The 12,778-nt window shown below is 44.4% G+C and overlaps 1 protein-coding gene across 1 annotated transcript in view; it reads right to left on the reverse strand.

The window, feature by feature from the left end:
* EHD4 (EH domain containing 4) overlaps positions 1-12,778 on the reverse strand; it is a 62,916-nt gene that overhangs the window by 31,607 nt on the left and 18,531 nt on the right. Inside the window, exon 3 of the mRNA XM_080930780.1 lies at positions 7,741-7,838. Coding sequence (XP_080786906.1) covers positions 7,741-7,838 — 98 coding nt within the window. The remainder of the gene's footprint in view (positions 1-7,740; positions 7,839-12,778) is intronic.

The following is a 12,778-nucleotide window of genomic DNA, read 5'->3' on the forward strand; positions in this document are numbered from 1 at the left end:
CATATGTAAAGAGTTATTGCAATTTAATAATAAAAGTAGGCCCAATTAAAAAGAATAAGCAAAGAGTCTGCATGGACATTTCTCTGAAAAAGGTCAAGAAGCTGCTCATTAACATCAATGGCAAGAAAATGCAAATAAAACCCAAACTGAGATCCTGCTTCATAACCACCAGAAGAGCTGCATCAACAGACACTCAGGGCCAACTACCACCACCACAGCTAGAGGAGAGTCCGAATGTTGATGGGGATGTAAAGACTCATTATTTTGATGGTAGGATTGTGAAATGGAATAGCTGCTTTGGAAGAGAGTTCAGTAGCTCTTCGAAGGTTAAATATTAGTCAGGCCATCTTGTGGTACACTCCCTTAATCCCAGCACTTGCAGAAGAGTCGGGTGGATCTCTGTAAACTGCAGGTTAGCATGGTCCACTTAGGAAGTTACAGGCCAGCTAAGACTACAAACACACTGAGACCCAGTCTAAAAAGGGGGTGTGGCTCAGAGGTTAAGAACACTTGCTGTTCTTGCAGAGGATGGGGCTTCTGTTTCTAGTATGCATATGGCATCATCTTATAGTCACCTGTCACATATATACACATATGCAGAAAAACACTCTTACACATGAAAATAAATAAACCTTTAACAATTTAAAGGTTAAATATACAATTATGTCCAATACAGCAATCTGACCTAACAACTCATGTCCTCACCAAAACTTACACAGGAATGCTCACAGGACACTCACAACAGCTAAAACATTACACAATCAAACATCTATCAGCTGATGAATGAATAAAGTGTGGCATAGCCACGGGACTGAAAGTTATATCACCATAAGAGAGCAAGTCCTTGCATATAAGTCCTGCAAATGCAATTGATGTTCAACACAAACATTTACTCCCCGGGCAGCCCTACGAATGTGAAATATACAGGGTAAGAAATCCAAAGAGGCAAAGAACAGGACAGTGATCACCTATGATCAGCTGATGAGGCGGTAAGTATTCTAAACTTGATTGTGGTGATGGCTGAAACAATTCTAAATATAAGAAAACCAAAAAAAAAAAAAAACAAAAAAAACAAAAAAAACTTTTTTTTAAGGCAAGAAAGAAGATGCAATGCCCCTAAAGGGAAGAGGAACCCTTCTCTTAGCAGCTTTGCCCAGTACCTAGTCTTTGCTCTCTGCTGGTGCACTTTTTCTTCACAGCTCCTGTAGTGAGATGCCAGTGTGGCTCAGCTCTATGTACACCTCTGTGGAGTGTGTGCACTCTGTGCAGGGCCTTTCTGAGCCAGGCCTGCTTGAGATAGCAACTCACTGTAGTCCAAGATGACCTACACCTCAGAGAAGCATGTTTCTGCCTCCCAAGAGCTGGGATTAAAGGTGTTGCACTACCATACCTGGGAATTTTTTTTTTAAAGGAAAATCTCAAAATTGGTATGTATGTTTAGAATTACAGGCCTATGCCACCACTCTCTGCTCTGTCCTTCCTGTGCTCTCTCTCTCCCTCCCTCCATTTCTTTTATTCATGGCTTAATTTATTTTTTACTTATTTATTTATTTCCTTCCTTCCTTATTTATGTGATGTGTATGTGCATGAGTTTATGTATGTTCACCATGTATGCACAGTGCCAGGAAGGTCAGAAGAGGACATCAGATCCTTTGGAACTGGAGTTACAGGTGGTTGTGTAGTCTTTACTGCCCCAACTCTGCAGGACCAGCTCCTTCTCAGAACTTACTTAGGTCTTGGCTAAATGGTCCTCTTCACAGATACCTGCACAATCCCAAGTGTAGCCAGCCCACCTCACTGGCTCCTTATTGATCACGTCTCCTATCACCTCCTCAGTACTCAATGCCCATTCATATCAAGGAATAACTTACCCGTTACTTTTTGACTGTCTCACTGTAACATAAACTCCACCAGGGAATGACTGTGTCCACCTTGTTTGCTCAGTTAAGTGTTGACTGAAACCCTGTAGTGAGCTTATACTGTTGACCTGTCGGGGCTCACACCCACAGTCTTGCACTACACCATCCACATCTGCTCTACCCTGAGGTCAGCTGGGCCAAGAGCAGGGCTTCTACAGCAGCCCAGAAGCTTAGGCACAGGCTGTGGTTACAGCACCTTGCTTCAGGCCTTTTAGTCTTCTAGGACAGACTCATTTGCCTTTGTGTATGCGTATTTTCCCTTAAACATATTTGTCCTTCGCAGAACCCAAGAGGGGAAGTCACTCTTATCTGAATATCTCTAAATGTTCTTTCACTTTTCCTGGGCAGCCATCAAAATCCGGTCTTTTGTATTTAAAGTTCAAAAAACTTGTCAAGTAGTTAAGCTTGTACTTCCCTGATTATGGTCTGTTTTTGTCTTTTCTACTTTTTTTTCCTTTGTGTGCCTTATTAATCACAGCTGGGCTTCCATGCCCTGTTTCCCAGCCCCAGCAATTCTTTTGTGATATTAACTTTGAGAACCTCAGGTTTCTGGGCAGTCTCTTGAAGCTGCCTGTTCACTGGGTTTGCCAACATTCAGGTGCCAAACTCAAAGGTATTTGTGAATGTGCAGATGCTATGAACGGTTCTGAAGTTTGTGCTGTCACAGAACGGCAGTTACATCCTCCCTGTCTTAAATACCATCACTGTGTTGCTTTTATTGGCAGGGCATTTTCTGCCCTTTTACTTTATTCTTTCCCTCTTGCCAGTTCTAGTAGTCACTGGTTTTAATGAACAGACTGGGGATAACAGATCCAACGCTTTCTTCAGAGACAGAAATTCAGTTTTCATTTGATGAGGTATGAGCCCTGGGAGAGCAAATAGATTTGATACAAGAGTTAAGCCAAGAGGTTGTTTTTCCCTTTAGACTTCTTTGCATTTTTGTTGCTGCTGTTTTGTTTTATCCTGTTTTGAGACAGGGTCTCTTTCTATAGCCCAGGTTAGCCTGCTTCAAGCTCTTGCTTCCTGAGTGCTGGGGTTTGGGCCACCATGCCTATCTAGTCTGAGACAGGGTCTCACTCTGTACCCAGCCTGGCTTCAAACTTATTATGTATCCTAGATCACCCTCAAACTTGTTAAACCTGCCTCAGTCTACCAAGTACTGGGATTATAGACACAAGCCACCGTGTCTGTATTGTTCTGGGGGGTGGGAAGGGAAAAACTCTTCTATTTCTGCTGCCATAATCATTCTTTAGAGGTGACAAAAACTCGGTCTCAGAATCCACAGGAAAGTTATATACAGCTAAAGCAGTGCTTCAATGCCACCGTTCTGCAGCACAGCTGAGGGCACTGACATGTAACAACTGCCATGTTACAATTTCTCTGTTTTGCTCAGACGCAGATACTATGGGTGGAGCTGATTTGAAGAGGTTTGTCCCACATAGCTAGAACACACTGGCATTCGAGCGACTCTAGAAATAAATCCAAGCCGATGTTTAAGTTCTGCATGGAACAAACACTAGTCTAGGAAGCAAACAGTCTGAGGGCCAGAATGATAACAGACTGGGAATAAAAACAAGGACGTGCATTTGGATAAATGTGTTCTTTTGTCTCATCACATTATGTTAACAATCTGGGTGCTGTCATCGGAGCAAAGGAGCTGCCAAAGAGTGAACTAGGTCAGAATTTACCCACCCATTTCAATAAAGTATTTTGGAAAAAAAATCTGAGGACTCCGCCACACATTCTTTTATTAGTGAGAACATTTCTGGGACTTATATGTAGCTGCTACTTGATCTCAATAAAATGATTATAAATATATTAGAAAGTTTTTATTCCTGATTGATAAGTATTCAATTCTTCATACCAGACAAGGAAGTGTAATTCAGTAAATATGCCTAATTGTTTGTTCCTAAAAGTTTTCTGCTAACTATAATTAAACTAAAATATATCTGAAGGATCTCCATTTGGAGAGGTTTAAAATAGTTATTCCAAAACCAATTACCTAATTAGTTTCATTCATACATTCCTGTTGACTCTAGAGCACAGAACACTCCAGTAGGAGGCAAGAGTACAATGTCCTGACCTCTAAGGTCATTACTAGAGTCTGTCAGATTCTGCAGAGGTATCTAACTGGTTAAGGCTGCTTCTAACCTAACCTAACCTAACCTAACCTAACCTAACCTAACCTAACCTAAGAGTGGGTTGGACGAGCTTTGCATGAACCCAACACTGTAAAATAGACAAGGAATCACTCAGAAACTCACTGTTTCTTCTCACTGTGCCCGGCCTAGAGAAGAATGGCTGCAAACATTCACATCACTTTGGTAACCACACCTGCCTTTCTACCTGGTTCAGAACAAAAACACTGTGCTTGTAATGCAATGACAGACTTAACATGGATGTGCAGAGCTACAGGCAAGACACATGACTGGACCCCAAATTCTGCTTTTAACCACTAAAGTATCTGACTCCTTCCTGAATATATAGAATAGATACGAGGCTGCCTGGTCTCCAAACCTCTGGACCCTGGTCCTCATTACTCTGGGTGATGTGCATGAGGGTTGCCAGTATGACACATGAAGTGAGTTCTCCACTTCAGGCCCATCCTGTCTAACGTGTAGCAGAGCAGCACAATTCTCAACTGCCGCAACATCTGCCTGGTCCCAAGCTAATGGCAGACACTGGGTTTGCAGGAGTGAGTCAGTAAATCTTCCTGGGGGTGCTCAGCAGCCAGCATACACACACACTCCTTCCCAGCAGGCTCTCTGCAGACTCCCCGTAGGCAGGAAAGCTGGATGGTTTCTACACATCTTAGGCTGTCAGCTAATGCTGGAAACAGTCACTTCCCTGAGCCTATTCTCCAAGTGTGATGCCGTCGGTAGCTTTTACCCTGCTCTTCAGGTCTCACACATCAGGCCTGGTAGCTGGGGAAATTCTCATGACTGCTTTCAAGGATGCTTCCTAGAGGTGGGAGTGTGAGGAGTCTTTGGTTCTGTTTGTTTGTGGTTATGTTCAGGTTTAAATTAGATAACAAATCCTAAATGACGAGCAGTGTTTATAGTGACATACAGCAATGCTCTAGTACACCATGGCTGTTACGTTATTACGAGTACTTCAAGCAGATGCCTTTGTTACATACATAAGAGACTAAGCCACAGGCTTGTTGAGGGTTAAGCCTATCAATTGCAAAAAGGGAAATGGAGAGTGAGGACGACACATCAGCACCCCCTTCCCTTTTATAGGCTTTGTAAGGGAGTCAGGCACTTACCAATAAAGTCAGAACAGAATGTTTTAATGCCCGTGTAGTCATGGTCGGTAAGTACTACATGGGCCAATGCTGACCTAGTAAAAGCAGGGCTGTGCTCTTAGCTGGAGAGAAGGACAGAAGGATAGTCTGAGCACATGTGAGATGTGTACAGTTGTTGAAGATGAAGCAGATTTAAGGCACTATATATTCTTTACAGTTAATATAGTGAATATGTTAGCTGAGTGACTCCAATCACCAAGTACGTCCCCAACACCAAAAGGCTTGGGACCCCTGGTTACAGTCCACAGCACTGCTGTTTAGGTCACAAGGTCCTTTCCAACCAGTTGCTGTGCCCCTCAGAATGTCAGGGACCAGCTGGCAGGCTTAAGCCCTATGTGCTATTTCTGTACATAGGATGTGAGTATACAACAGTAAATCAGACCAGGATGTGAGTCAGATCACGTCAACTGTTGAAACTGATCTTCAAAGCATACTAGACGCTTCATACCAAGCATCATCAGCACCATGAAGCAGCTGTGGCTTGAAAGACACACAATGGCTGCACAGAAGAAAAACTGTAAGAATAGGAAGGTGAACATCTTCTGAAGGCTTGCCTTGGGGAGAAAGGTGGGTAATGTGGAAGACATGCTCTAGAAGCCCTAACGTTTTGTGGTAAAAAGACTTAAGGTCACATATTTCTCCAGACATGTAGAAGCAGTAAACTGGGCTAGCTCAGAAAAACTGTAGAATTTGCTTTTCACCCCCAAACAAAACATTTTACCAACCTTTCAGCTTAACAGTGGAACTGGTGTGTATGTCCAGTCCCACAGGTACACATACATGACCATGCATGTGGCAGTCAGAAGATAATGTTGGCTGTCACTTCTCAGGTGCTATCTACCTTGCTTTCTGAGCCAGGGTCTCACTGGCCTCAGAAATAGAAGATCCTATCTCAAATGAAACCAAAGTCATCTCTTGGTACTGAACTACAAAGATCCACAAAAACAAACAAAAAACCTATAATACTCTGTAAGAATGAAAGAGTGTTCATAATATGCCAACCACATTATTAGTTAAATAAAATGCATATGTTCCTTTCATGTTTCCATGGAGACAATTATGGCAAAATATCTGTTATAGAACATGTGTTTGGTCAATGCATTTGTGTTGGAAATTATGTGTTTAGATATTTAGGAAAAACTGTCCTGACCACATGAGTTTCTTTACACCCTTACTCATTCAAATTCTTTACAATAGCTATTATTTTTATAACAGAAAACAACAAGGATCTTCATGAGAGAAGACCAGTGTAAACTTGTTTTTTGTTTTGTTTTTCTTTTCTGTCTAATCATCAGATTCTGTAGCCTCAGGTGTTTAATGACACTTTTAGTGATAGTAAAGAACCACAGATGAGCCCTGGGAAGGCCTTAGCTCAGGCAGACGCAGACTCCCCCTCCACCCCCACCGCGGGTTCACAGAATGCCTCGGAAGTCCTCTCAGTGCTGGTAAACAGCTTAGATGAGCTGAGCGACTATATTCTGCTTCCTGCACTGTGAAGAGCTCACTGCTGGTCACACTCATGGCTGACTCCAGACTGGCTGCCATTTAGGTGTGGCATGCATGCATGGTTTCTCTGGCATGCTATACAAAGGGCTGTGAAGCTATTAGGAGAAGTGACAGCAGCAGAGCCCCTCAGAAACGTGCTTTCCTTCCGAGGGCAGTGTGGGGACTAGGTTTGTTTGCCCTGTCTCACAACCATAACCTCGGATCCAATCTGATCTCTTCTGGCCAGACATTTCTCCTCTATGTTGCTGTGTCTTAGGATCTGTCCCATGTCCCCTTTTTCTGCAAGAGGAGCCAGGAGGCAGCAGTATACCTTTTGCAACCAGTGCCCAGGGGTCTAGAAATAACCATGGTCTTGTCTGCTAAAGGCTATTTGGGACCCATGTCATTGTCTAAGCACTTTCTGATCTGATATACAGACTCTTCCCACATCAGAATTTCCTGAGTAATTCTTACTCATCTCTCAGATCCTGGTTCAAATGTCATTGCCTCAGGGGTGGCCTCTTTCCATACTTCCGCTCCAGGCCAGGCTCCCTTGTACCTTGATATTGGGCTGTAGTTCCTGGTGTTTTACCCAATCCCTATTTAGTTCTATGACAACGTGAAAGGTGTCTGTTTCGTTTCTACTTCCTCAAGGACAGAAACCATGCCTGCTTCTGCTGTGTTCCCATCATAGGACAGAGTCTGCCTAGTAAAAGCTTCTACAGGGCAAGATGATTCAGGGGCTCCCCGGGGTAAAATCCACACCAGTGGGCGGAATCTCGTGTCCAGGTGAACAGTTACTAAGAGGTATTCCCCTCTTAAGTGCCGGAGATTTACCTGAGCTGGGTACCAGCTAAAATGGCAGAACTTATGATACCCCTTCACTTGCTTCCTAGAGCTTCTTTGGTTGCCTAGGATACTGTGGGAGGCCCTGGGCTGTGACTGTCCTGGAGGATGGAAAAAATGGAACGGGAGTAGAAATGCTTGGCTCATAGCGGAGAGGGTAGGGTGGGCAGCTGGGGCACTGACCTCGGCTGATGCGTTGCTTCTCCCCAGACAGGATGCCAGGGCTGTCGATGATGCTGATGCTCTTCAGAACTTGGTTGGGCAGCTGCGAGCACATGAATCTGAAAGAGACAGAGCATAGTTGGGGCCAGAAACTGGACCTTTCAGAAATCTCTAACTGTGAGCTCTCCTTTCACTGATGTCTGTAAAAAAGAAGCTAGACAGAGGCTAAAGATGCCTGTGAAGTGGACTGTAAAGCAGGAACTTGGAAGGAATTGAAGGTAACTTCCCTGGAGCCACAGAATAGATGCCATTCCATAGACAGAGGTGGACGATGAGCTGCAGCCATCTCTACCTGTCACTCGATCCCCTAGTGTTAATTGTGGTTCATTTATCAAACACTCGGGTGTCCTACAAATATCGCTAATTTTGATCTGTAAATTAACATCCTTCTATAAATCTCACAAAGTTTAAGTAGCTGAGATACTCACAGTTGAGCCTTAAACTCAGTCAGATTCCTACTCCTATATGCCTCCTGTCCTTGTCTAAGCATCTTAAGTTTTGCTGCCTCCTTGAGGATGCACTACTCCTAGGCTAAAATATTTGAGTCTATCCTATCCTGCCCACTGCTCTGCAGATGGCTAGAGGTCCTGGGTTGGTACCCCTTTCTGATGCCCCAATGACTCAGCATGTCGTCCAAAGACCCTGTGCTTCAAGCTCAGCAAAGGTCCGGTACCTCTGGGTAATATCATCCCTTGGGTGCTTAGCAATCCTAAGGGAGCTGAGAATAGGTGAGGAGACACAGTCAACAAAGGTCCTGGCTGACCATCTTCAAGTCTCTTTCCTGGTCTCTCTCGCTTGCTACCACCTCCTCCTTCAGACCAGCCACCTCCTCCCTCTGACTAGGGTCTCTGTTACTATGCTTCCAGTCATCTGCCCAACAACTAGGAAGCAGAGTGGAATGGAAGGGAAATTTTGACGTGTGCTCTAGCAGACTTGGGCTTAGAATCTTTTCGGCCTTTGTCAATATTTTCTCTGAGACCTTAAACAAAGGCCTTTCCCTGTGGACCTCAGTTTCCTTCTATGTAAAGGGAGACACCTAAACTAGAATCTGCTCTGTCCTTGGGAGATTTCCCATTGTGAGGCAATGAGTAATAGCAGGAAGTACCTTGTTACTTCCACCCCAGGCAAAGAGCCTGGTTTGTATCTTTGTTAGGTCTGTGTATGTTATAAGGGGGAAACAGAGTGCCTCTCCTCTTCCTGTTTTACAAGTGCCTAACTTCGGTGTCTGTGAAAACACTTGGGAACAGCTCAGTTCTTCCATTCAGTGGAAGTGATGGGGTTACTCAGAAAGTAGGTATGCTGGGAATGCAAGCCAAGGCGGCCTCAGCCTCCACAGCTGTGGCCAGAGCAGCCCGTGGGCAGTGAGGAACACTCAGGCCCAAGGTGCCATCACTGACATTCATAAGAATTGTCCTTTAAGGGGCTCTGGACTAGACACACACTCTTTTCTCAGCCCAAGAGATGGAAGCAAGGCAACTCTGAAGCACAGAGCAGTTATGACATTGTGGGATCTTGCAATAACACTTGGCCACAGGAGACTAAAAGCTGGCATCTCCCAAGTCAGATCAGTAGAACTAGATGCATAAAGTTGAAAGCCTCCATAATGTTACAAATAACACAGAATATATATATAAGGGAAACCTTTTCTTCTTCTTCCCTGGCCCCTTCTGCACCCTAAGTCCAACTGTGCAGAGCAGGTATGGGAACCGCTAATCACTGCCGGTCAAGTTCTCCGAGAGAAATCGACCATTACTGTTCTGCTCTCTAGACCTGGGGGAGGAACAGAGCTCTGAGCATGACTTGGTGGACACTGTGTCCTGTCAGTCTATCCGGAGACAGCTGGCATTGTTAAACATGTCAAACCTTCGTAAAACTATTTTACACAAACTGTTCCCACAGGAAGGGTGATGTTTCTACAAAACCACAAGCTCAGTATCAATTTTTCCAAAACACGAAGTCCCTAGATCTCAGTGAGACACTAAGAGAGGGACTTAATATTCCTACACTGCTCACTTCTGGAATGTACAGCAAGAACATGTCAACAGGTCAGGTGTGTGAGCCACAGGGCAAGAGGCCTACTGTTGAGCTCTCCCCACACAGCAGCAAGGACAACTGCCAAAAAAGGAGACTAGCAGGGCTCCAGGACACTGGAGAAGGGGCTGCTGAGGCCATGTGCAGGACTGGACTCCATTGCATTAAAGAAACTGTACGGGGTGGGGCAGCGGCAGGAGGGCAGAGAGTGCAAGAGGGCACTGGGTACTGAGGGAGCCACAGCAGGCACTGCAAGGTTACGTTCCTACAGCACATTCTACTGTAATCAGAAACCCTCATGTTATCATGCAATCGTCACTTTCCATTCCATTCTGGGAAAGGGAGGTGGAAGGCAAGATTTGTCATGGTCCTCACAGAAGGACAGTCAGGAGTTTCTGCTGGAACATCTCCAAGCAGAGATTTGCTGTCCCAAGATGGATTTCCTGCTCTTTCCTGGAGTGACTAAATCAGTGCAGACACCTGGCCTCCTCTTTTTCACACAAAATGCTGATGTGCTGCAGAGGTCCAGGGCCTCTCTTGGCTCCCACAGGTCCCTCCCACCAAACTGATGAACTTTGTTTCACTTTGTTTCCCAAGGTAAAAGAAGAAAGCGTCAAGATCTTCACTGAAGCCAAACTCCTGTTACCTCCATGTTCCGGGAAAGTCAAGAGTAACAAAGGGCAGGGGACAAAGTGACAGCATCATAAGGTCTCATGCAGGTCGCAAGTTCTGCCTCACAGGAACAAAGGCAGTAAGAGCATTAGGTTACTTAAAATTGTCCACAAAAGCTAACATTCTACATTAATGATTCATGTTTAAAAGATAAAGTTGGGCTGGCAAGATGACTCAACTAATAAAGGTGCTTGCAGCCATTTCTGATGACCCGAGTTTGATCCCCTAGACCAACATGGTAGAAAAAAAAAGAGAGAACTGATTCCTGTAGGTTGTTCTGTGACCTCCACTCATCCACAGCATCACACATTCCCTCTCCTGCCAAATAAATAATTATTAAAAAAAAAAAAAGAATTAGAAAACTAAATTTGGTGGGGCTGGAGAGAAGGCTCAGTGGTTAAGAGCACTGACTGCTCTTCCAGAGGTCCTGAGTTCAAATCCCAGCAACCACATGGTGGCTCACAACCATCTATAAAGGGATCTGATGCCCTCTTCCGGTGTGTCTGAAGACAGTGACAGTGTACTTGTATATAATAAATAAATCTTTTAAAAGAAAGAAAGAAAACTAAATGTGTAGGCAGGCTGACCTGCTATCAAAGCACCTGAGAGACCTGAGAGGTAGAATGGGGAACACTCAGGAGACAGGATTATCTTCAGCTACATAGCGAGTGTGAGGCCAGCCTGGGCTACATGTGTCACCCCACCCTCACATGATCTCCCTTTAAAGCATAAAAAAACCCCAAAAACTAGACTTGTAAATACAGGTTCTGAATCCCAGAACCTGTAAGACCGCTATAACTCCAGTTCTAGAGGATCTGAAGACCTCTTCTGGACTCTTCTGGCACCAAAATGGCCCACAAACACGTCCATATATATAAACTAAAAATCAATCAGACAACAAACAAACAACAAGCTGGGCAGTGGTGGTACAGACCTTTAATCCCAGTAAGTGACAGAGACAGAGAAACTAAAAAAATTAATTTCTTTTGTGAAACATAGTCATTAAAATTATACTAGACGCTAAAACTAAAAACAATATATAAGGCTATTTGTAGTTTGAAAATGCCGCCATTTTTAGCAAAGTAAGCTGAGAGAAACCCACGGCATCTCACTTATAGCAGACTGCCGGAGGAGAACGTTGGGCCCCAATCCCTGACACTCTAGAACCGACTGGAGACACTGGTGTCTTTCAGGACTCATATGTAGGATGCTATGGGCAGTGTCTGTTCTCTAAGGTGAACTGCCTTCTGATACATGCTGAGATAGCAACTCCATGGTACAGCTCCAAAATGGGGTGCAGTGAGACTTCTCTCAGATGAAGCAGAGAGAGGGAGGGTTGAGACACTAATTGTTAAAGGCTCATTTCCATCAAACTCTTTTGTTTTAGACTTAACCCTTCCTTGTATTGTTCAAGTATGCTGCTTCCTAATTCAAACCTGCCTTTTCAGACATTCATCTCCATTTCCCCGAAATGCACCACTGACTCAGTCTCTAAACAATCAGCCTCAGGTCCCCAAGGTTTGCTTACTGGCAAAGGTACTGTCATCTTATAGACACCACCTGCCTTCACGCATCCTAAGAGGTTCTTACCTCTTTTAAAGATGCCCTTGGGAGCAGTGGCTAAAGCCCCTGTCATCAAGACTTGGAGAGAAAATCCTACCCAGAAAACAACTGGTTTTCCTTCCTATTATATTTTGACTTAGTTTCCAGAAAAAAGTGTGTCATGCTGAGTTCCTGCCTTTGATGCTAACCCTGTTGTGTCCCAGAGCTACAATCATTCTCTCTCCCTCCTTCCCTCCCCCCACCACACATGACTCTAAGTGATATTCTTTCTTATGCACTGTGTGAGACAGCTGCCTTGCCAGCAGATACCACTTAACTGAGCTATCAACACTGTGGATTTCCATGAGGCACATCTTGTACTTGTGAGCCTCACACAACACACTGCCAGGGTGGCTTGAGAGACAGACATTCCTCGTTGCTGGGGCACAGGGCAGCAAAGGGTGGGAAAAGGGAAACCTGAATTTTGCCTCTTTCTGACCACCATTTTTTTCTGCAAATTGATTCTTTGCTTCTAGTTTTCTTACTTGTGAATTGGCCATTGTATTCTGTTAGTCCCATAAGTATAGTGCTGATAAAATTATGCAATCTATACCTTGGGAGATAGTATCTTTTCCATTATCTTCACTGTGCGCTATCCCAAAGTTAAACAGGGGCAGCAGACAGAGTTTAAGCGCCGCATCACTGGCCAGCTCAGCACTGTGGTCTCCAGGGCTCAGGTCTGGCTTCCAATCCT

This window comes from Micromys minutus (assembly GCF_963924665.1).
Source record: "Micromys minutus genome assembly, chromosome: 17".
NCBI classification, from domain to species: domain Eukaryota; kingdom Metazoa; phylum Chordata; class Mammalia; order Rodentia; family Muridae; genus Micromys; species Micromys minutus.